The sequence below is a fragment of the Neovison vison genome, chromosome 6 (genome assembly GCF_020171115.1).
Source record: "Neovison vison isolate M4711 chromosome 6, ASM_NN_V1, whole genome shotgun sequence".
Taxonomy (NCBI): domain Eukaryota; kingdom Metazoa; phylum Chordata; class Mammalia; order Carnivora; family Mustelidae; genus Neogale; species Neogale vison.
Genome location: NC_058096.1, coordinates 82,839,451 through 82,864,824, shown reverse-complemented (window position 1 = coordinate 82,864,824; position 25,374 = coordinate 82,839,451). Strand labels below are relative to the sequence as shown.

Below are 25,374 nucleotides of genomic sequence, written 5' to 3'. Positions count from 1 at the left end.
ACTTTTCCCCACCGCCCTGCCCCCCACACTCACACTTAGTTTGACTGAAAGCTAGAGAGAAGAGTCTCAGAGATATCCTGTTGCTTTATGCGCAGACAAAACCTCAGATCAATAAGGGGAGAAAACCCATGTCAGACACATAAAAGGGGAGAGGAGAGCCTCCAGATATAACAATCCACTGGGTACCACCAATTAATTTATGCATTAGAGGTTTGGAGAGCATTCTCCTTAACAGAGAGAGAGATGTAAGATAGCTCATAAGGGATCCCCAGTGTATTAGGCCTGAGAAGAAGAGTTCTATACTTGGATGGTGAAAGGAAGTGAATTAGCAATTTGGATTGGTGCAAGAAAAAAACAGAGCCGGTTTGGAGAAATCCCCAGTGCTGGTAGGGATGCTTCATTCAGCCGTTTAGCGTTTCTCAAACAATACCAATAGCATAGTTAGACTTCGCTTCTTTACACTGTCTGTTTTGTTTCTCTCTAGGTGTTTTTTTCCATGTGTTTGCTTTAAATATTATCTCCTTCCCCCGATTCCCTCTTTCCATTCCTCACTGAGCCTTTCACTGACGCCTGCCTGATAAAAGGCTCCCCATCGGATATTAACTTAAAACTTCCTTGATTCTTTAAAGTGAGTTACTCATTAACAGAAGCTAAGTTACTGGTTGTTAGGCAAATCTTCTAATTCTTGCAAACCACTGATCTGCTCAGAGAAGCTTCTCTAAATCTACGGTAGAAATAAGGGAAGCTTGGTGCCAATTGTTAGCGCTAAGCAGAAGGTTAGGAGAGAGAGGAGAAGCTACACATTTGCTGAATCCCACACGGTGAGTCCAGGGGAGGGAAGCAAGTGTACAGCTAGCCTGCAGGACGAGCAGTGCAGGGGAGCGAGCGCAGCAGCTGCCAACAGGGCAGGACAGGACGGGGCAGGAAGGGGCAGGGGCTACCGGGCTGTCTCTGGGCTCCATCACCGGCACCAGCCAAATTACTCTAAAAATCAAGCATTTTACCTTCTATTTCCCATGATGGCCAGAGCTTCCTGTGCTGAGAGGTATGGCTATCTTTTTTCCCTGTCCTTTTGTTCAGCAAAAACAAAAGCTAATTAACGTAAGTGTCAGAAGCTGCAGTGATGAAGGAGTGGGCTGCGGGAGTGGGGCAGAGAAACTTCCAGGGGCTGGCTGATTATGCAGATAAAGCACATTTGGGAGTTGTGTGTCTAGCTCTGTATGCCTGCTTTTCGGTTATTAGGGTAAAAAAGCCACCTCTCTGTGGGTTATTAAAACATGTCTCTAGGCCTCAGGAGCAGAAAACCGTGCTTCTAGGTTCATAGTATGTGCATTTTTGTTTTACTCCAAAACCGTCTGGGCTCATTTCTATTTCACACTTTTGTTTACCTCAAGAAACATCTCGCAACCTGCAAAGAAACTGGCCCTGCCTCTGATTTTCCAAAGAAAATTCAACAGCATCATTCCAGTCAGTGGGTTGAGCAGACACCATTACTGTTAAATGTTGCTCTCTTTTTTCCTTTGGGTATTTTAGTTATCTTACAAACTGTAATTGAATCGAACTACTTTTTTGCTCTTTCAAATACATATTTAAGTTGCTATAGTTATCAACCATTGGAGTGCATGACATTTTAAATTGAAACATGCAGGTTTTCAATTTAAGGAACAGAAGAAATACTTAAGGCATTATTTGAATTGGTCAATGCAGGTTTTTAACCTATGGAATTTAAAGGTAAGTAAAGACACGTTTAACATTGAATTTTCTTTGTAATTTGAGAGTTTGGGTATGTTTTTTGGAAAAAGAAACCTACAAAATTTGAATTAAAAAAAACCTTAGCAAGATTTAAGTTCATTATTGATATTTATAGTGATATAAGATCTATTCAATGTATACCAATATTTATATCAATTAAAAAAATTTGACCTGCAATGTCAAAATTTATGAAAATAGATACACTATGAAATCATTACTACAGATCACAAATTCTTGGTTAAGAAAGTTTGTTAGACTTTAAGAAATTTACCTCATTCCCAAAGAAAGAAAATATTTCCTATCTGTTTTTCAATAGATTGCAATATGTATTCAAAATTAAATGTTTCTTGAGCTCTTGCCTAAACAGGTCACCAAACCTATTTTTGGTAAGTGCTTGTGATAATTAGCCTGCTACAAACTTAGACTGTATGAGTTTTAGAAAAAGACCACGGGCTGAGTCCTTTCGCATCATTTGGAACAACCCAGCCTCAGAGGCTTTCAGTAGAAGTGAATGAAGCTACATATCGTGCTAGAGGAAAGAGAGAGACGCACAGGGAACAATAGACATCTTGTGGCATGGGCTGCAATGTATGCGGCCAATTCCCATGGGAACGCCTGTAGCTCTTTCACGCTGTGTGAAAAAGATGCTCCTTGAAAAGAATCTTTAATCCTTTCTTTCAAGGGAAAATCTATCTGAGAGCTTTACTGTAAGTTTCTAGAACCCAAATGGGTATAAGTTAGTCAGTGGGCATTTATAATACAGGTGAATAAGATGAGAAGGTTTTGATGTGCTGTAGTGTTGTCCAAAGCATAACATAAATAAATGCTGCTATTCTAGCATGTTCTAAAGTGAAGAAACCAGAGAATATCCTAACCCCAAGTTGGAAGCTAGAGGCTAATTTTCTCAACATAAGTTGGCTTGCTGAGTTAGTTATGTTATTGAAACTCCCCCAAAGAGCCTCAACTTTTTCCACAGGTGGTATCCTTATAGTGCAGCAATTAAGTCCACCAGTTCATGTGTATTTTTATTTCATAGATCTATGGATGAATAATAGAGTAAACCAGCAATGTTTTATTAGTGCCCATTGAGTGCAGGTCACCTTGAAAAGTCATAAAAAACTTTTTCCTCTGGTGCCTTGCAGGGAATTATACAGTCCATTCTCACTAAGAAATGTGGGAGTGAGCACTACACTTACATCGAAAACTAAGTATTTGGATTATCCAACCACAGAAACGTCTGAGATGCATTGTTTTTCAGTCCATTTCAACTCTAAAAAAAATCTAGTTACTGTTTAGCCATGTTTGGGGGTAAGGCTATTTCTCCAGGGAACAAGACTGCCAGGAAAAAAAAAAAAAATCAACAGGAACACTTTCAAGATAGTGCCTAAACTACATTTAAATTTGGGGTAGAGTACAGCTAGGATATAAATATGATATCCTAGATGGAAAATACCTACACATCTCTAACATGTGAACTCAGCGTTGGGTAGAAGTACTGAGATGTATCAGATTTGGAAAGGGACGACCTAAGGACATGTTAACAGGAAAATGATCCACAAGAATAATGACATTAGGGATATGATTGCTGTTACTTCTTGTGTGGTTGCTATATGCTAGGTTCTATGCTGAATGCTTTACATAATCTCATTAAATCTTCCAGCCACCCATATCACAATCCTCAGGTGCAAATTAACTAACCAGTCCTGATTTACACTGCAGATAATGGCGTAGCTGAGTCCAATTGGGTGTGAGTCCCCACACTCTCACCACTCTGCTCTTCTTCCTAGAACAGGTCCAATTCTGGACCCTATACTCCTTTAAAAATGTAAAAAAATTGGATAAAATCTGGCAATGAGAACCACTAATAATGAATAGAGAACGAGAAAGAGGGAAGCCTAAAGCAGCAGAGCTTGTTCCTTTGAAAGAGGAGACTGCATCATATCTGTAAACGAGAAAATTACCAGCGAAAGGCTACACCTGCTCATGGATGACTGGCTTCTCCATTTTTATAGAGCAAACCCTTCAAAGGGATTCTCCATATGTGGATGGCATAAAAATGTGATTGATCACCCAGTGTCTGGAAAGGTCATTCCCCTGGAGAGTAGGACCTGGTTCAACGGCAGGTGTGTCGTCACTAGGACCAAACGCCTTTGCAGGAGCGTAGCTCTCCTGGGAGTCCCATCCTTGTGATCACACAGATGAATCTGTCTGCAGCTCAGCTTCCCATATGTTTTGCCGGCAGATAAGAGATTTGATGGGCGGTAGACCCTCTATAAGGACAAATTAGAGGTAAAAAGGAATACAAAGAAAAAATATATTTTCTTTGATATATTGATGTATTTGAGAAAGAAAGCAAGCGAGAGAGAGAGAGCAGGCAGGAGGGGCAGAGAGACTCTCAAGCAGATTCCACACTGAGCACGGAGCCCCCACGAGCGGGAATCACAACCCTGAGATTGAGACCTAACCTGAAACCAAGGATCCGATGATTAACCAGCTGCACTACCCAGGCGCCTCTAAGAACATATTTTCTTAATGCACGATTAAGCATTGAAACCTTTAAGTGTTGAGAGTTTCAGGATCTTTTTCTCCTCTAGATTATCAGTAAGATTAAACAAGATAAACATTTTCTCTGAATGTCACGGCAATATTTTAACATACGAATTTGACTTAAAGTGCCAATCCAAGTGGATTTTTAGGAAGAATCTCCCAGCGAGCGGAGGGGAAAAAAAGAAGGTATGGTTTTTGGTTTAGTGTGATTTGTTCATTTTAGTAGCAACTTCCTGCATCCTTAAATTTGCAACAGTATTAATCTAGAGGCAGAACAAGGGGACCACAGCTTTTGGAGCTGTGACTCACAGGACAAATGCTCTTGGTGTTCCAAACTCTGGGTATGTAGTCCTGGGAGGGAGGGAGGCGTTCACAAAGCCGCAGTCCTCTCTTCCCAGGCTTTGAGAAATGGCTCCCAATAGCCATTCCGTTCACCTGCCGGAGTTTCTGTTGAAACTGTTTCCTGCGTGGCTTTTTCTATCCACCCCCCTCCAGCCCCATTCTTCCCAGGGAAAGTATAGATTTTCAGGAACACAGGGGGTTTTGTGTTCTCTGTTAAAAACAACTTTACTTGACTGGGCAGGCTTTTCTGTTTCACCCCGGGAAACACAGCCTTTCTCTCAGAGGCAACTCTCCACTGGGTGAGGTGCCGCTTGTCACCTGACCGGCTCTGGCGATGCCAGTGGCAGTAGGCTGCATTCCTTAGATTCTTCCACCCAGCACCAAGAGCAAGCACAGCAATGAGCAACTTCAGGTTCACTGAGCTGAGTGGATTCTGCTCGCCGTGCCCTCGGAGCCCGTGGCTCGGATCTCCCACCCAGTCTCAAAACAGACAGCTGAGTAACAGCAAGCTGCCCGCCTTTGAAGAGTAGTGCGCAGGTAAATCCAGTTTGTGGGGACAGCTGGGACTTCCTGATATGTGTCACATGGGACGCATAATCATTTTTGTGTGTGGTGTCTGCTTCTCCGTGCAGAAACTTGACTTGTCAACAGATACCTGCTGAAAAAAAAAAAAGATACTAAGTAAGGAAAGTGGGCTTCAGATGAGGGTCCCTTAAGGATTAGGGAGAGAAGCTAGGAGAGCAAAAGCTGGGAGTAAGAAGGGCTTTTATATGTCGGTTTTTGAAATTCCAAAAGTACGAGATTGGAGGCTGACCTACTTGGAAGTGAATCTTGGCTCTGTGTGTAACCTTCGACGCAGTGCCTCACCAGTCCTTTTTCCTCTTTGGTAACAATATCTACCTACCGGGTTGATGGCAGAACGGAGGAGAAAGTCTCTAGCGAAGAGCTGAGTGCATGGAGAACCCCAGCGGTGCACACACATGTGCATACGTGCACACACGTGCATGCTTGTGTGGATTCAGTGGGTGCATCTGTATATGTGCATATAGGCTACAGGACTATGGCATTCATAAGGGTAGGGAGATTCTCAGAGGATGAGGTTGAACTTGATCTGTCTCTGACCTTCCTCTACTGTTGCAGAGAGATCAGCCCGGGAAGCCAGACACCTGAGCAAAACATTGACCAGAGCTGCTGAAAAATAAATAACATGTCTTGCTGATCCTTATCCAGGAAGAGGTGGTATAATGTACCATATGGCGTGCCCATTACATGAAGACTGATAGAAGCAAGGCAGTTCAATAATTATCACACGTGGTCATGTATGCAGCTGATAGGGCTTCGTTCTGGGAGACCAACTACCTTCAGTTCTGACTCTGCAGCTTACTACTCTCTGGGTGTTACTGGGCTGGTTGCTTTCCTCTCTGAGCATCCGTTTCTCATCACATGGAATTCTCGTGAGAATTAAGTGACTCAGTCCTCAGGAAGCACTCATAGTAGTGCTTGCCACATGGTAAACACCTGCTAAACATTAGCTGTTGGTGTCATTATTTGACAAAGTGCTCTTTTATGTGTTACTAGCTTTGATCTTCAAAATGACCTGGTGAGATGGACGAGGCATGCATTAGCTCCATTTTGCAGATAAAGAAACTGAGGCTCAGGGAAGGGAAAAGCATGCACTGAACCTCAGTCTGCAGACAAGCAGCTGACTTAGTATATCCTCAGCACGTGTGCATTGAATGAAACCTGTCTGAAAATGTCTGGCCTGAACACCATTTCCTCCACAAAACCATTCGTTACCATCTTCCCCAGGAGAGATCTCTCTCTCCCTTGTGATTCCCCAAACTTCCTTTTATGGAACAGAGGAGGCTTTCCTCTGGGCCATCCTTGTGTTGTAGAATGTTTGGTGTAAGTCTCACCTCTCCCTACCTCTCCTTAGATGTGTGAAAGTTCTCATGGATGGTGGTGTTTTGAACAGTACTGTTTTGTACATGATGGATACTCAAGGGTAACAGCTGGAATGTCGGGCTCCGTACAAGGGGTCACTGTGGGTGTGGAGAGCACAGAAGGAGACCACGGAAAACCTGGGGTGCTCCTCTCGACCTGCTCCATCTCCATGCTCAAGCCATACTATGTCTGGGGCAGATGTCTCCGCTTCAGGAATGGTGAGATGTTGACAAACAAGCTGGCTGGTCAAGGTGAAATCACTTCCAAAGTCCATCCAATGTCTTATTTTCCTGAATATTATTTCACTGAGACCCTGTCACTGCCAAGCCCTGAAGGTAGGGGGAGAAATGTGTTCAGGGGACAATTCAGGAAAACACGGTCCTAATTTTTCCTATAGAGACTGTACTCTATGTTCCACATCTGCAAGGGTGCAATTTACTTTGTAGAACTCTCACTCTGTTCTCTCTCCAGCCCCCAAAACTCTCCCCTGAACCCCCACCCTCAACCAACTCTCCTGATTTTCTCTTCCTCTAAGTTTCTCTTCCTTGTGATTTTCCTGGTGTGTGGTTGGCCTAAACCCCAGAGTATAGATGGGCAAGGATACAGAGTCCCTCCTTCCCTCAGTGGCGGAGGGAAGAGAAATTCATTTCATGCTTTATGACACCACCCATATCTTCATCTTCAAATGTTAATAATGCTCTGAGGACTTTTACTCCTAACAGTACCTGTGCATGAAGCCCTATGTGAAATCAGCATGTCATACTGGTAATGAACCGGGAGCCTACCCCTGGAATCTCTGGGTCCAAATCCCAAGTCTCCAGTTTGCTAGCTGTGTGGCTAGGGCAAGTTATTAATGCCTTAGTTCCTCACCAGTAAAATGGGGATGAAATTTCCTTCTATAGTTATTATGAGGGTTAAGTGTGTTAATGTTTGCAAAGCACCTAGAACAGTGCCTGGCATGAAGGCAAGCATATGAAAGTATTGGGTATCATTTTTCTAGAGCTGGTAGATAGCACAAAAGTTGCATGGCCTACAAACTTCCATGGCCTACAAACTGCACTGATAGAGCTTATTTAACAAGCACCTGGTGGGGGTGCCTGGGTGGCTCAGTGGGTTAAAGCCTCTGCCCTCAGCTCAGGTCATGATCTCAGGGTCCTGGGATCGAGTCCCACATCGGGCTCTCTGCTGGGCAGGGAGCCTGCTTCCTCCTCTTTCTCTCTCTCTCTACTTATGATCTCTCTCTGTCAAATGGATAAAATCTTAAAAAAAAAAAAAAAAAAAAAAAACAAGCACCCGGTGAATGGAAGGACTGGGCTTGTGTTTAGAGACCACATTGCATGCAGAGTATGTACCTTTAAACTTTAACATTGCATTCAGCGCCCAGAGGTGCCTTCACAGTGACAGCTCGGGGAGGGGGTCTGAGATCACCCAAGGGAGCAACAGACTCCCCTCTCCCTTTCACAGTCATTCTGGGAAACACATTACAAGTGAAAGGCTGGGCAGAATTGCCTACTGCTCATATTCTTATATTAAATAAATCAGCCTCGACTCTCACTCTCTGAACATGTATCTGCATTTGTAAGTTACATGAGATGACTCTACTTCATTGTAAACCACAGGGAAGCCCACTGGCCTGAAATCAGGAGAACAGCACCACTATAACTACCTTGGAGACTTCGGGAAGTCGATGGTTAAGATCTCTACCCATGCAAATGGTCTGTGATTTTATTGGGCCCAGAGGGGAACTGATGAGAAAAATCAGATATTTACTTTGTGCCATTGCCCTTCTCTCTGTGGACTGTTCATCGAGTAAGAAGTATAGTGGGACTTTATTACTTCAACTGTGGGAATAGAGGGAAGGTTGCCTTATTCCAATGCCTTCCCTCTTTAGCCTGCATCACAATGCTATCACTTACAAGTTCGGTGTTTGAGTTCAAATTCATATTCCCATTCAGCAGAGATCTGTAGCCTCATACTCCCAGGCAGAATCCCTACTTTCATTTCTACTTGTTTAGAGAGTATATATGAACAAGGCAAGTGTTGAGATCACCTCCTAGATGTAGGATTGGGGGGGGGGGTAGCTTCTGTTGTCAGTATAGGAAAGAAACCCAGCCAAGAAGGCAAGCACTGATTTCCCTGTCCAGGAATAAAGAGAAACTCAGGCAGTGGCTCTAAGAGATGTTTTCTGTGTTCCCTCTTTCCTTTCATTGCCCTTTTCTGTTTGGTTTCCATGGGAATCTGTTTGGGGAAAATCTGGTGAGTGTTGGGCATATCAGTGCTTGTCCACTTGTTTCCTTACGGCATGAGAGAAGGAGAAGCATATAGAAAGGGGGCAAGTAAGTGTGAAGGCTAAGCAGCTTTTTAAGGTTTATAGTAAATTCTAGAGAAACCTAATAATTTTTGGCAAGACCTTTCAGGAAAAAAACAAACAAAGGAAGAGCTCATTTGAAAGTCATCAAGTCAGGATCTGTTACTCTGTGCACATTTCCAAATGTCTTTTTCCCTTTCTCTGCTGGGCACCAAGTTCATATCCTGAGTGGGCCATTCTACTAATACTTACATTGTATCATTTGTTTCTTTTCCAGAGAGAGTCAAAGAAGACCTCAAATTCTGGAGAAAAATGACCTTGCGAGGATTACAAAGTATACTTCCTACTGCATATTTTTGTCTTACTAACCTCTGATGACTGAAATATATGGCCTGGGCCTGCAGAAAGTCCATTGATTATCAAACTACTCATCATGCATCAACTGTTCAGACTGGTTTTAGGACAAAAAGATCTTTCACGAGCTGGGGACCTCTTCTCCTTAGATGACTCCGAGATTGAAGATAGCCTGACAGAAGCTTTGGAGCAAATTAAAATAATTAGCTCATCTTTGGTAAGTAAACTAGTTTTTAAACTAGATACCCGAAGTAACTTAGAGTCAAATAATTGTATGTATATTTTGGGGGAAAGAATCTTTGCGTGGGGAAAGAGGAAAGACCACTTAATATTGGTTCCTTTTAACCCAGCTCTGTGGTTTCATTTAACATCTAAGAAATAACACTTATAGGGGCAGCGAGGCTGCCTACTGCCCACTCTCAGGGACCAGAACTTGGGAAATTGCATACCAAGGAGGAATTATCACAAAAAGGCTTATCTAAGGGCTGTTTTTCTATCCTTGAAATGACACGGAGAGGAGAGGGAGCAAATCCTGGGAAAAGCAGACAGGCCAGGCTATATGACAGCATCAGTAAACAGAGCAGGGTGTGTGGAGGAGGGTGAATAATGGAAGAAGGCAGGATGACACCTCCTGCCACACAGGTAACAGGAGACAAGGACAAGGATCACTCTGTTGCCAGAAGTGACAGTTGCCCAGGGCTTGATAACACTGACTCCGTGTATTTCTATACAATCTCCATTAAAACAAACAAACAAACAAACAAAAAAACCAACTCTCATTTTACTCCTTTTTCTATACCCACTTATTTAATTCAACTCACCCATCATTAGCCTGCAGTGTGATCAGACAAATTTAAAATCCCCATCAACCCTCCCATCCCTTTGTTTCTCCTCAATGTCAAAATTATATATTCTGAAAGCACTTCCTAAAGGGGGTGGATGTGGAGTGCCCCGTGTGGTTTGCTGTTGCCTTTCTTCACTTTGCTTAGACCCTCCATGAGGTTAGTCCCATTTCAAAGGCCAACTCTCCCAAGCATCTCTTGTGCCTTCGCAGCTCAGTAACATTTGTTAAGACTTGGCACAGACAGCACCCAGGCAGAGGAAAGCAACAGGACTTTAACCATAAAATACTGAATTACCAAATGTGTACACATTTCACAGATCACGGCTTTCTTCCATGTTTTAATGGAGAGATGTTTGAAAGGCTTACCAGCAACCAGCGTGGCTTCCTCCCCAAGACTGTCAGCCTGCTCAGTTATTGGCTGCTATGAACACACCATGTCCCCCCTGTGGCCAATGAAGTCATTGCCCAAACACTCGTTTCTCAGCTAACGTCTTTGACAGCAGTTATGTGTCCATATTTATTTTTTTTCCCAGAACGTTAATCAGCTCAGTCTGACTCAAAACAGAAAGTATTCCTGGTACACTTCCACGTTCCAGGCAGGATTTCTGTGCTGTTTGCAGAGCCCCTTCCTTCACAATCCTGTGGAAACCAATTGGCTGAATATGCCACTGATTTTCATCTTCTCTAATAAGAATATAGATATAGGTATCTATAAATAGGCATATATAGATATAGATGTATTCCCCGAAGCCTATTTCCACTAGAGGTCTCTACTGTCAGTGATTTCTTTGGTTTTCTTCATCAATTGCTTATTTTAACCGATGTCAAATTCAGAATTTTAGGACAGGAGAGTTCTGTTATATAACCCCACTTTTAACCATTAAGGGAGGCAGGTCCCTTGTCACCAGGAGCACTGTCTGTCCTTTAAGCCCTCTGATCAGCAGCCCACCAGACCAGCAAGGCTGGAGAGCTAGTGGTTCTCCTGTGGTCTTCACCTGCTAACTTCAATCATGTCTCACTTCCATTTCTCTATCCGTAACAGTGGCGTGAGCAGATGGGTGGCAGAATAAAAAGAATTTGTTTTTAGAGGGATTGTGCAGATCAGTTCATTTTTTCTGTTTGTTACTCAATCCTAGTTATAAGTATGTCTCAGTGTGGAATTCCTTCTCCCGTTCCATTCCTTTCAAAGCCAGTTCAAGTTTCATTATTCCTGAAATGGCTTCTAGTGATTCCAGTTCATAGTGATTACTTCCTTCTAAAAATACGTAGTTGTCCTTTGGCATGATACTCTGTTCTCATAGAGAATCATCTGTTCATATGACCTCCTCCAGGGCAACTTCTACATTATGGAATGCTAGATCTATGTTTTCAGCCTTGATATCTCTCCCTCACCTCAAGCCTCTGTGACTTGATATCCATGATCTCAACACAATCTATCTGAATTAGAAGTTATCATCTTTCTTCCAGCTGTACTATCACTTTCTTAAATCTCCAGATTTGCAACCTGGAGTCACTCTTGACATTTTTCTCTCACTCTCTCCTTTCTCTCTTCTGTGGACACTACCTGAGAAATGCCTTTTCACTGGCTCCTTCTTTTCCCTTCCTGCTCACTATCCCCCTGCCTCAGGCCATCAAAACAAATTTGACCTTCTTGCCTTTGGTTTTACTTTTCTCTAGTTCAGTGTACTAACAGCTACCCAATTAAACTTCCCCAAAAGAGTTTATTGCATGTATCCCGTTGTCCAAAATCTTTCCATGATGCCTCAATGCCCATGACAGTCAATGATCAATGTCAGCCATTAGTCCACTGAACAAACATGTCCACTCTATGGCCCACTTCCCTGTTATCTGTATTTCATCTTCCCCTTATTAGGGCTTTCCTAATAGCTTAAATCTCAGTAATCAATTCTACTTCTCTACTCCTCTTTACAAACAAAGAATTAGAAGGGATCTTCTAAATCATCTTTTCCAACTTCTTTCCAGCCCAGAAATCCCTTCATTATGATTCCTGACAAGCAGGTGACCGCTCTTTCTACCCTTGCTATGATGAGAACATAGTAAGTTTCTAATATTTTTTTCCTGCTCCTTATTTTTCCTTTCATAGATTTCCTTTTGCCATTGCATGAAGCCTCCATGGAGCCTTCAGTCAGTTTTCTGCCTTGCCCTTGCCAGGACAGCAGAGAGGGAAAAAGTGGGAACACCTTGTTATGCCAATCAGATCTTATTTCCTGGTAGTTCCAGAAAAAAGTCAGTGAGGGTGATTTGTCATGATGATGGTGCTCAAAAGAGATAGTCCTTTGTTACTGTTATCCAAACTTTTGTGTTGCTTATAACCAATCCTAACTTACAAAGAGACAGTTGTTCCACTGTAAGAATTTTGAATTGTTAGTGTGTTCCTCCTTTGGGTCAACTGAAATCTTACTCTTTGTATTGTCTATACATTATTCTTTGGTCTGTTCATTGCCCCAACAATCAAGAGCATAACTCTGTTCCTATGAGAACTTTAAACATATGAAGATAGATATCAGGGATCCCTGGGCGCCTGGGTGGCTCAGTGGGTTAAAGCCTCTGCCTGCAGCTCAGGTCATGATCTCAGGGTCCTGGGATCGAGTCCCGCATCGGGCTCTCTGCTCTGCAGAGCAGAAAGCCTGTTTCCTCCTCCCCTCTCTCTCTCTGCCTGCTTGTGATCTCTGTCTGTCAAATGGATAAATAAAATCTTTAAAAAAAAAAAAAGATATCAGGGATCCCTTAGCTTCTCTCTTCTCAGCACACATTCTTGGTGTCCTAGTGTCCCTATGTTTTTCCATGACAAAGAAGGAGCCTATGGCAGAGAAAGGTTCTACTACCTCACATTTCCAGGCTTTGATCTGGAAGCTGAATTTTGTCAGTACATGAAAAATTCTATCCAAATCATGCTCTCCAAATGCAAGACTCAGAGGTATAAATTAGAGTGCTGATTTACTGATTTACAATGAAAATTATAATTCATGTCAGAAGATGTGTGCTCCCATGCCGTCACCACCAAGTGTATTACCCAGTCTTTCTCTAGACAATAGATATTATCATTGATTATGTTTCCTCTTCCTCTGTTAGGATCATGTCCAGTCCTATCGCCCTATACTTAACTCACCTGTAGTCACTCATGTACAGATAGCATGTTGGGTTAATCCCACTCACACAAGTGCTTTTTTTTTTTTTTTTTTCCACTTAATTCTCAAAGGACAATCTTGTTTCCCTATTTTTGGAGAACATCCCATTGTAGCTCCCAAGTACTGCCTACATTCTCAACATTTTGGTTTCTTTCCCCTGGAATTTTCCTAATTTATTATTGTAATTTGTCAAGGCCAAGTACTGAAACCAACTGCTTGGAACAATTGCTGATAATAGTCAGATACTCTGTTTCTAAAATTTCTTTTCAACAGTAACATTACACAATTGGCCTCATTTACCCTGCCATGTACCAGAACCCTCAGCTTGAATCAAGACTTGTAATTAGAGAACTTGAAAAAAAAATTGTAGTTGTACTGTGACACATTTTAAACCAGTGTAATAATATTCTTTCCCTCAGGCCCTCATTCTAGGACATTCATACCTTTTAAAAGTTATGATTCTGTCCAGTATATTACTTCTCATTCCCATCTTTGTAGAACCTGAAAATTTGGCAAGTGACTCCTCAATCCTTTCCCTAAGGTCATTCACACAATCACTCAACCTTCCTAGATTCCATTCTATGCTCCATGCCCTGTTTTCCACTAGTTTGTCCAAAATACTGCTGGGGATACTTTGTCCTTATGTTTTGCTTTCAAAGTGTGACTGCTCACTTAAAATTCTCTTCAAGTTCCTCAACGTGACTTTAAGTTTTGTCTTTTCATTTCAAATTCTTTCTGGACTACTTTCATCTCATGATTATTTCTTCTACTACCCTGGCTCTCCTCCCAGACTACTTTTTTCCCTAACCACTCATCCTCTTTCCCCTCCTCCTTTCCCACCATGTTCCCTTTGCCTAAACCCATATACCTTACATACATCTTCTAGTTCTCTTTAGTTTTTTTTTTTAAACCAACAAAAAATGTTAGGCACACACAAATTGCCCAATTTTTAAAATTAGATGAAATTGCAATCACTTGCATGTTTCTCTCTGCTTTAAATCTCCTCCCTTTCCTCCCAAAGTAACCAATATCTTGACTATGGTATTTATCCATGAATGTTTTATTTCTTTGCTACACATGCATAGCTTAAACATCATTTGTAGCATTGTATTCCATGTTTTTAAACTTTATATAAATGGTATCATAAGGATCAATATAATGTTTCTGAGGTTTATGATGGTATAGGTAGTCCCAATTAATTTTTTTCAGAGGAATGGAATGTTCCACTAAGTGATTATGCCATACTTTGATTATCCATTCTTCTTTTGATGGACATTTACTGTTTAAACAGTGTTGTAGTGAACATTCTTACAATGAGTGTTTTTGGCAAATGTGCTAGTATTTCTAGTGACGACAACTAGGAGGGAAGACACTGGCTTGGTGGTTTTATATACTTCCAGGTTTCTGATATGGCACCAGATTGTTCTTCTCTACAGTTGTACCTACTTACACTCCCATCATCCCTGCTTGAGGTTCCTAGTGGCTTTTTATCTTTACAATGCTTGCTGTTATCAGATTTTTTAAGTTTTTGTTGATTTAAGTGAACCATATCTGATTGTTATTTAAATTTGCATTCCCCTCATGATTGGGAAGGGCAACAGATCATTTTTTCATGTTTATTTGCTATTTGTCATTTGGGTTTCCTCTTCAGTAAAGTACCTGTTTATGATTTTTTTCTCTTTCCATTTTTCCATTGAGGTTTTTAAAAAGACTTTTCTTATTAATCCGTAAGAATTTTTTCTATATTCTTGGACAGACCCTGTCATGTATGAATGTTACAGGTCTCCTACTCCCAATGTAGCTTGCCTTATGCCTTTTACTGCACTAAGTCCTGATATCTGGTGGGACAAATATCCCCAAACTTCTTTAAAACATTAACTTCCCAATTTTAATGAATGATTCTGTGACTATCTTGATAGGAATTTTGTTATAGCTATAAATTTATTTGAAGAAAATTAGCATCTTTATGTTACTATCTTCTTACCTGTGGATACTATATATGTATATATTTACTTAGATTTTCTTAAATAGTTTTATGATTTTTTTCCCTAAAGATCTTAAAAGTCTTGTAAGTCCTTTTCCCCCCTTTTAAAATTTTATTTATATTCCATTAGCCAAGACACAGTACATCACTAGTTTCAGATGTATGTTCAATAATTTGTCAGTTGCGTATAACACCTAAGTCCTTTTTAAAAAATGTAAGTATTTTAGATTTTTTTAGCTAAGAGTATAAATGACATCCTTTAAAAATTATTTTCCAATTATTTTTCAGATGATTAAAACAGAAATGACACTTGCATCATGATTATAAATCCAGTAAACTTATTCAACTCTCTTATTAATACTAATATCTGTCTACAAATTTTCCCCACTATTCAGCAACACTTATTAGGCACTTACGATATGCCAGATACTACAGATGCTGGGGATACAAGAGTAAGAAAAATAGACAAAGAAATCTCTGTTCCCTTTTATTCCTCTTTTTCTAAGAACTGATTAATTTTATCAACTGCTTTTTCTACTCTTTTAAAATAATCCTATTTTCCCTTTTAATCTTATTAATGAAGTGCATTATAATAATTGATTTTTAAAATACAAAGCCATTATAACATTCTGGGATAAAGTGAAATTTGACATTAATTTTAGTACATTTCCTTATTTGGTTTAATATATATATTTTTAAGATTTTATTTATTTATCCGACAGACAGAGATCACAAGTAGACAGAGAGGCAGACAGAGAGAGTATGCGAAGCAGGCTCCCCGCTGAGCAGAGAGCCCGACGTGGGGCTTGATCCCAGTACCCTGGGATCACGACCCAAGCCGAAGGCAGAGGCTTTAACCCACTGAGCCACCCAGGCGCCTCTGGTTTAATATTTTTAAAGAAGTTTAGGAGCCATGAGATTTGCCTATAATTGTCCTTTCTTCCACTGTTTTTCCTTGACTTTGGTATCAAGTTGTATGTACTTGGTCATAAAATGATGTGGGAAAAGTTTCTACATTTCTGTTATCTATGACTTTGTAAGATTGTGACAATCTATTTCTTAATTTCACAGAAAACTATAAAACCCTCTTGACAGCATGCAGTTTTTTGTGGTGGGGGAGCCGGGGGAGTGGTGGTGCTGGTCAGTTTTTTAAAATTCATTTTAAAATTCACGAAATTCATTTCTTTGAAGAAAATTGGGAAGGGTTGCTTTAGTTACTTTTGGTAAATTATCTTTTCTAGGAAACTATGTATTTTATCCCAGGTTTCAAATTTATTGGCATAAAACTTTTTTATTCTTTTTTTTTTTTTTTTTTTTTTTTTTTTGGTGTGTGCTGCTGTATCTGTAAATGTTCTTTTCACTGATTCTTTCATCAATAGAGTCAGAGCTTTGTCTTTTTAAAAAACTTAATTTATTAATCATCTGTATAGGGTCTTCTATCTCATTGATTCCTTTTTAAATGTTCACTTATTTTCCTCTTTGATCTTTTTCTGATTGTTTTCTACTGTTCTTTTTCTAATTCCCTCAGGTATATGATTAGCTTATTGTTTATTGTTGTTGTTTGTTTTACTTTCTTATTTTCTGATATAAGCATTTGAGACCCTCAATTTCTTGCCGAGTACCATAAGTTTTGAGATATAGTATTTTCATTATGAATTCTAAATTCTTATTTTGATTGTGACTTCCTTTTTGATTCATCAGGGACTTAGAAGTTTGTGCTTTAATTTCCAGAAGAATTTTTGTAATCTTTTTGTTGTTAAGTTGAAATTTAGCTACGTTGTTGTTGGACAACATGAATGGCAGGATACCACTTGTTTAGGCTTGGTAGAGACTTGTTTTGTATCACAGTTGATGGCTAATCTGTGTAACTAACAATGTTCCAGGAATTTTCCCAAGAGCTTACCACATGTTAATATATTTAGCCCTTTCAATAAACTTCCGAGATAAGTGTGCTAATATTCTCTCCATTTCATAGGTAAGGAAACTGAAGCACAGAGAGGTTAATAATTTAACTTGTCCAAGACTATACAGCTAGTGAATAATCAAGCTAAGAATCAAGCCCAGAGAATTTGGATTCTCTTAGCCACTACACTCTCCTGACTCTTTAGACTATTTAGATGTTACATTTGTGCCTGAGAGGAATGTGTATTCTTGAATTAGTGGGTAGAAGGTATTAAGTAAGATGAAAGAACTCTTTTTTGATTGTATTGTCTAAGTTCTCTAAATCCTCAATAAATTTGTGTTTGTTTAGACAGCCAAATGCTTAAGAGAGGTGTTTAAAAACTTCCCACTATAATTTTGGATTTGTCGATTTCTCCTTGTAATTTTGTCAAGATTGCTTTATAAATTTGGGAGCTTTTTAAAAAATTGAAGTATAATTAGCATACAATGTTCTATTAGGTTCAGGGCACAACCTGTTGATTCATTTTATACATTACTCCATGTTCCCCACAGTAAGTAAAGTCACCATCTGTCGCCATATGAAGTTTTTACAATACTGTAGCCATATTCCCTATGTTGCACTTTTCATCTCTGTGACATTTATTTTATAACTGAAAGATTTTACCTCTTAAATCCCCTTGTTTTACCTGTCCTCCAACCCAGCTTCTCTCTGGCAACCTCCAGTTCTCAGTACTTGACAGTGTGTTTCTGTTTGTGTTCATTTGTTTAGTTTCTTAACTTCTACATGAGTGAAATCATATGGTATTTGTCTTTCTCTGGCTTATTTCACCTAGTCTATCTACGTTGTCTCAAATGGCAATATCTCATTCTTCTTTATAGCTGAGTAGTATTCGTGTGTGTATGTGTGTGTGTGTGTGTGTATACTTTTGTACTAATTAGTTTGGGAGAGTTATTTATTCCTTGGAGAACTTTTCCTTTTTTTATTACATACACATTGTGCAACATTTTTCTGATAAGTTTTGCCTATTTTCTTTGAAATAGTTACCTATTTCCTCTTTTTCTTTTTCCTTTTTGAATTCTCACATCCTTATAACTTAAATATAATTTGTAAACACCATGTCAATAGATTTTTTAAATAATCCAAATTGAAAATTTGTCTTTTATTAGTAAATTTAGTCAATTTACATTTATTATGATAAATAATATACTTAGATATATTTTTCCATTTTATTTAGGGTTTCATTTCCTAATTTTCTAAATTTCTCTTCATCTTCTCTGCATTTTTTTCAATTGAGTGAAATTTTATCTTTTCATTTTCTACCTCTGTTGGCCCTGTTGGCTTGAAAGTTATATTCTATTTCTAATTTTTTAGTAGTTACCTTTAAAAATTTTTTTTAAAGATTTTATTTATTTATGAGAGAGAGAGAGGGAGAGAGCGAGCACAGGCAGACAGAATGGCAGACAGAGGCAGAGGGAGAAGCAGGCTCCCTGCTGAGCAAGGAGCCCGATGTGAGACTCGATCCCAGGACACTGGGATCATGACCCGAGCCGAAGGCAGCTGCTCAACCAACTGAGCCACCCAGGCGTCCCATAGTTACCTTTAAAATTTTAACAAACATAGTAGCTATATATTGTCAATTCCAAGACAGACAGTTTTCACCTATTTATAACTCTGAAACAAGTATATATTTTATAGCTGATTATAATCTTACCATTCCTGTTGGTCAGGTATTAAGCATAATAAAGTTGCCATTGCCTACATGGGCATAAATTTTCCATAGCTTTTCATACTGTTAACATTCCAACTGAATTAGGTACATTATTGTTACTACTAGCGTTGGGTTAAGTGTCCACTTAAAATGCTTCCAAAGCTTCTAGATTATAATGTGGTACTGAAAAAAACACTTATTGAGTATGCAGGAAGGCATGGAAAAAGCACCAGAGTATAAATTTTACATTAGTGAACAAAAATATTCATCATTGTAGGAATGATAGGAATTCCACATTTTCTTACAAAATAATAACTAAAAGCTTTATGGAACCCAAAAAAGGATGTACTTTTTTTTGGTACTGAGATATTTGTAAAATCTTGTCTATTGTATCATAATAAGTAATGCAACTGAAAGCAGGAGAAACAGACAATTCTCTTGGAAGGCATGAAAGAAATTTCTGAGAAATAAGAGGCTAGCCAGTACCATCAATTTATGTCTTGCATGGAATTCTCTTTAAGACCTGATATAACCAGGGGTGCCTGGGTGGCTCAATGGGTTAAAGCCTCTGCCTTCAGCTCAGGTCATGATCTCTGGGTCCTAGGATCAAGCCCCGCATTGGGCTTTCTGCTCAGCAGGGAGCCTGCTTCCTCCTCTCTTTCTGTCTGACTTTCTGCCTACTTGTGATCAGTCTCTGCCAAAGAAATAAATAAAATCTTAAAAAAAAAAAAAAAAGACCTGATACAACCAACAATTTAATTGGCAGTCTTCTCTCATTCTTCATAATGGAAGATCTCACAATTGACACCATCTTACATTTGATGGGTTACAATGATGTCTAAAGTTATTCAATAGCTCTCGTCTATTACCATCAGGACCTTGGAATACTCTCATGCCCCTCTCATATATTAGTGTTAAGCAGGACTTTTTATTTCATCTTAATACCCTTGAAACTATTCTGTAAAATTGTTGATGTTTAAAAAAATTGACCCATTGTTTGTTTCAAGCACCTAGTATTTCCCCTTTTTTCTCCTCACTATTCTCCCCCCCCCCCGTTGTCTTCCTCTCTTTTTTCTTCTGCATCCAAGTTCCCACTTTCTGAAATATACATATTAAAATGTCCTTTCAGTGAAGATCTATTAGTGATAAACTCTCTCAATGTTTTTCTTTTCCAAAAAGCTCCTTGTTTTGCCCTTAACTTTGAACATTGATCACCTGGGCTTGGATTTCAACACTTGATCTTAGTCAAAAGGCCGAGAAGTGATGGGCTTGGATTTCTAGCTGGGTAGTGTTTTTATTTCTCAGTAACTCCTACCATTGCTGTTATAAAAATCCTCTGTCCGTTTGACATTCTTTATACCTACTCTATTTTTTTAAGCTTTAATAATTTCTCTGTCTTTGGTGTGTTCCATGGTTTCATGATTATGTGTCCGAATGTGGTTTTATTTGTATATCCTTACTCAATCCTTATTGTGTTTTGTGAGTTTGAGGCTCATGCTTTTTGTCAATTTTGGAAATTTAAAAAATATTATATCAAATACTCTTTTCCATCTCATTTTTCCTTCTGAAAATTCTACCCATTCCACTCATTTATGCATTCCACAAGTACTTTTTTGAGTACCTATTATCTTCTAGACATTGGGAATATAATCATAAACAAAGCAGACAAAAACCATTGCCCTCACGTCCTTCATATTCTCTGATTTTAACCTCCATGCCTTTTAACCTCTTGTATTTTTCATCTATAGAATATATTTTCATTTCCTCAGGTCTATATTCCAATCCACTGAGTCTTTTTTTCTCAGCTGTATCTTATCCACTATTTCATTCACTCACTGAGTTTTTCATTTCTTGAAGTTTCATTTGTTTTGTTTTAACATCTTTCTTTTCCTCTTAAAAGACATTTAGTCTTTGTTTATAAGAATCTTCCTTGATACAATGAATCATTTTGAACATATAATTATATAATTTGGGGTCAATAATTCTGCTATCTGCTTTTTGACTGTCTAATATGCCCCAAGTTGTACATCCTGCCATGTGTGTTCATATTGGCTTGGTTCCAATGTTTTATAAGTTTGGATTTTTGAGTTTGGTTTAAATAAAATTTTACTCATGGGAGTACTGGATGATTTTAGCGGAGTATTCCATCCTTCAAAGTCATTTTATGTTTGCTTTTGCTTTAAGTACCAGTGACATTATCAGCTCTGGGATCATTGGTGTTTCTGGTGGAGTTTTTAGTGTCTCCACCTTGAGGAATCTTAGAAGGGTAGAATTAGTAAGGTGTGTATACATGTGTGCTCTTGAAAGCAGGAAAAATGATACACAGATCAATATATTATTAGTATAGATTCTGTATAGAATGTGACAGTAGGAAGAGAATAAGTATGTGAAATTTTTGTGCTGTACATTATGAATTGGTTGTGAAATTAATGTATAAAAAAATTGTAACCAAGGGCCCCTGGGTGACTCAGTGGGTTAAGCCTCTACCTTTGGCCCAGGTCATGATCTCGGGGTCCTGGGATCGAGTCCCACATTGGGCTCTCTGCTCAGTGGGGAGCCTGCTTCCTCATTTCTCTCTCTCTCTGCCTGCCTCTCCGCCTACTTGTGATCTCTCTATGTCAAATAAATAAATAAATCCTTAAAAAAATTGTAACCACATATAAGGAAGTATTTATAACTCACTGTATGTTACAACATTTATCTGCACTTATCATGTGCCAGACACTATTGTAAATCCCTTCCCTATGCTAATTAATTTAATCCTCACCATAGTAGCAGGAGATAGATATTAATAATAGGTTGATTTTTTAAGAAAAGATAATCATTTTTTATTCTCTACAATTTAAGTATTTTTCATATTTTTTTATTTTTTTTATAAACATATAATGTATTACTAGCCCCAGAGGTACAGGTCTATGAATCACCAGGTTTACACACTTCACAGCACTCACCATAACACGTACCCTCCCCAATGTCCATAACCCCATTACCCTCTCCCTACTCCCCATCCCCCAGCAACTCCTCAGTTTGTTTTGTGAGATTAAGTGTCTCTTATGGTTTGTCTCCCTCCTGATTCCATCTTGTTTCATTTATTCTTTTCCTACCCACCACATTGCATCTCCACTCCTCATATCAGGGAGATCATATGATAGTTGTCTTTCTCTGATTCACTTATTTCACTAAGCATAATACCCTCTAGTTTCATCCACGTTGTTGCTAATAGCAAGATTTCATTTCTTTCCACTTCTTCTTCATCCATTCATCTGTTGATGGACATGTAGGTTCTTTCCATAGTTTGGCTATTGTGGACATTGCTGCTATAAACATTCGGGTGCATGTGCCCCTTCGGATCACTATGTTTGTATCTTTAGGGTAAATATTCAGTAGTGCGATTGTTGGGGTGCAGGGTAGCTCTATTTTCAACTTTTTGAGGAACCTCCATGCTTTTCCAGAGTGTTTGCACCGGCTTGCATTCCCACCAACAGTGGAGGAGGGTTCCCCTTTCTCCGCATCCTTGCCAACATCTGTCATTTCCTGACTTGTCAATTTTAGCCATTCTGACTGGTGTGAGGTGGTATCTCATTGTAGTTTTGATTTGTATTTCCCTGATGCTGAGTGATGTGGAGCACTTTTTCATGTGTCTGTTGGCCATCTGATGTCTTCTTTGCAGAAATGTCTGTTCATGTCCTCTGCCCATTTCTTGATTGGATTATTTGTTCTTTGGGTGTTGAGTTTCCTAAGGTCCTTATAGATTTTGGATACTAGCCTTTTATCTGATATGCCATTTACAAATATCTTCTCCCATTCTGTCAGTTGTCTTTTGGTTTTGTTAACTGTTTCTTTTGCTGTGCAAGAGCTTTTGATCTTGATGAAGTCCCAATAGTTCATTTTTGCCCTTGCTTCCCTTGCCTTTGGCAATGTTCCTAGGAAGATGTTGCTGTGGCCAAGGTCGAATAGGTTGCTGCCTGTGTTCTCCTCAAGGATTTTAATAGATTCCTGTCTCACATTGAGGTCTTTCACCCATTTGGAGTCTATTTTTGTGTATGGTATAAGGAAATGGTCCAATTTCATTCTTCTGCATGTGGCTGTCCAATATTCCCAGCACTATTTGTTGAAGAGACTGTCTTTTTTTCCATTGGATATTCTTTCCTGCTTTGTTAAATATTAGTTGACCATAGAATTGAAGGTCTATTTCTGGGCTCCTATATTTCTGTATTTGTGCCAGTACCATACTGTCTTGATGATGACAGCTTTGTAATAGAGCTTGAAGTCCAGAATTGTGATGCCACCAACTTTGGCTTTCTTTTTCAATATTCTTTGGCTCTTCGAGGTCTTTTCTGGTTCCATATAAATTTTAGGATTATTTCTTCCATTTCTTTGAAAAAAAATGGATGGGATTTTGATAAGGATTGCATTAAATTTGTAGATTGCTTAGGTAGCATAGACATTTTCACAATATTTGTTCTCCCAATCCATGAGCATGGAACATTTTTCCATTTCCTTGTGTCTTCCTCAATTTCTTTCATGAGTACTTTATAGTTTTCTGAGTATAGATTCTTTGCCTCTTTGGTTAGGTTTATTCCTAGGTATTTTATGCTTTTGGGTATAATTATAAATGGGATTGACTCCTTAATTTCTCTTTCTTCTGTCTTTCTGTTGGTATATAGAAATGCAACTGGTGCATTGATTTTATATCCTGATATTTTATTGAATTCCTGTATGAGTAATAAGCGTTTTGGAGTGGAGTCTTTTGGGTTTTCCACATAAAGTATCATATCATCTGCAAAGAGTGATAGTTTGACTTCTTCTTTGCCAATTTGGATGCCGTTAATTTCTTTATGTTGTCAGATTGCTGAGGCTAGGACTTCTAGTACTATGTTGAATGGCAGTGGTGATAATGGACATCCCTGCCGTGTTCCTGACCTTAGCGGAAAAGCTCTCAGTTTTTCTCCATTGAGAATGATATTTGTAGTGGGTTTTTCATAGATGGCTTTGACAATATTGAGGTATGTGCCCTCTATCCCTACACTTTGAAAAGTTTTAATCAGGAAGGGATGCTGTACTTTGTCAAATGCTTTTTCAGCATCTATTGAGAGTATCATATGGTTCTTGTTCTTTCTTTTATTAATGTATTATATCACACTGATTGATTTGTGGATGTAGAACCAACCTTGCATCCCTGGAATAAATCCCACTTGGTCATGGTGAATAATTCCTTTAATGTACTGTTGGATCCTATTGGCTAATATTTTGGTGAGAATTTTGCATCTGTGTTCATCAAGGATATTGGTCTGTAATTCTCTTTTTTGATGGGTTTTGATCCCAAAACCTTGTCTGGTTTTGGGATCAAGGTGATGCTGGCCTCATCAAATGAGTTTGGAAGTTTTCCTTCCATTTCTGTTTTTTGGAACAATTTCAGGAAAATAGGAATTAATTCTTCTTTAAATGTTTGGTAGAATTCCCCTGAGAAGCTGTCTGGCCCCAGGCTCTTGTTTGTTTGGAGATTTTTTTTTCCCAATTTATTTATTTTCAGAAAAACAGTATTCATTATTTTTTCACCACACCCAGTGCTCCATGCAAGCCGTGCCCTCTATAATACCCACCACCTGGTACCTCAACCTCCCACCCCTCCGCCACTTCAAACCCCTCAGATTGTTTTTCAGAGTCCATAGTCTCTCATGGTTCACCTCCCCTTCCAATTTACCCAAAAGCACATACCCTCCCCAATGTCCATAACCCTACCCACCTTCTCCCAACCCCCCTCCCCCCAGCAACCCACAGTTTGTTTCGTGAGATTAAGAGTCACTTATGGTTTGTCTCCCTCCCAATCCCATCTTGTTTCATGGATTCTTCTCCTACCCACTTAAGCCCCCATGTTGCATCACTACTTCCTCATATAAGGGAGATCATATGATAGCTGTCTTTCTCCGCTTGACTTATTTCGCTAAGCATGATACGCTCTAGTTCCATCCATGTTGTCGCAAATGGCAAGATTTCGTTTCTTTTGATGGCTGCATAGTATTCCATTGTGTATATAGACCACATCTTCTTGATCCATTCATCTGTTGATGGACATCTAGGTTATTTCCATAGTTTGGCTATTGTGGACATTGCTGCTATAAACATTCGGGTGCACGTGCCCCTTTGGATCACTACGTTTGTATCTTTAGGGTAAATACCCAGTAGTGCAATTGCTGGGTCATAGGGAAGTTCTATTTTCAACATTTTGAGGAACCTCCATGCTGTTTTCCAGAGTGGTTGCGCCAGCTGGCATTCCCATCAACAGTGTAGGAGGGTTCCCCTTTCTCCGCATCCTCGCCAGCATCTGTCATGTCCTGACTTGTTGATTTTAGCCATTCTGACTGGTGTGAGGTGATATCTCATTGTGGTTTTGATTTGTATTTCCCTGATGCCGAATGATATGGAGCACTTTTTCATGTGTCTGTTGGCCATCTGATGTCTTCTTTGCAGAAACGTCTGTTCATGTCCTCTGCCCATTTCTTGATTGGATTATTTGTTCTTTGGGTGTTGAGTTTGTT

General features: G+C 39.4%; 1 protein-coding gene across 8 annotated transcripts in view; it reads left to right on the top strand.

Moving 5' to 3' along the window:
- Nucleotides 1-689: 689 nt before the first annotated feature.
- VEPH1 (ventricular zone expressed PH domain containing 1) overlaps nt 690-25,374 on the top strand; it is a 249,980-nt gene continuing 225,295 nt past the window's right edge. For 6 of the 8 annotated variants that reach the window (XM_044251673.1, XM_044251670.1, XM_044251674.1 and 3 more), the window contains exons 1-2: nt 690-821; nt 9,171-9,464. In XM_044251673.1, the coding sequence (XP_044107608.1) occupies nt 9,327-9,464 (138 nt within the window). In that variant the 5' untranslated portion in view covers nt 690-821; nt 9,171-9,326. Of the gene's footprint in view, nt 822-903; nt 1,046-5,031; nt 5,179-9,170; nt 9,465-25,374 lie in introns of those variants that run through there. The other 2 variants (XM_044251672.1, XM_044251671.1) reach the window with 2 other exon arrangements.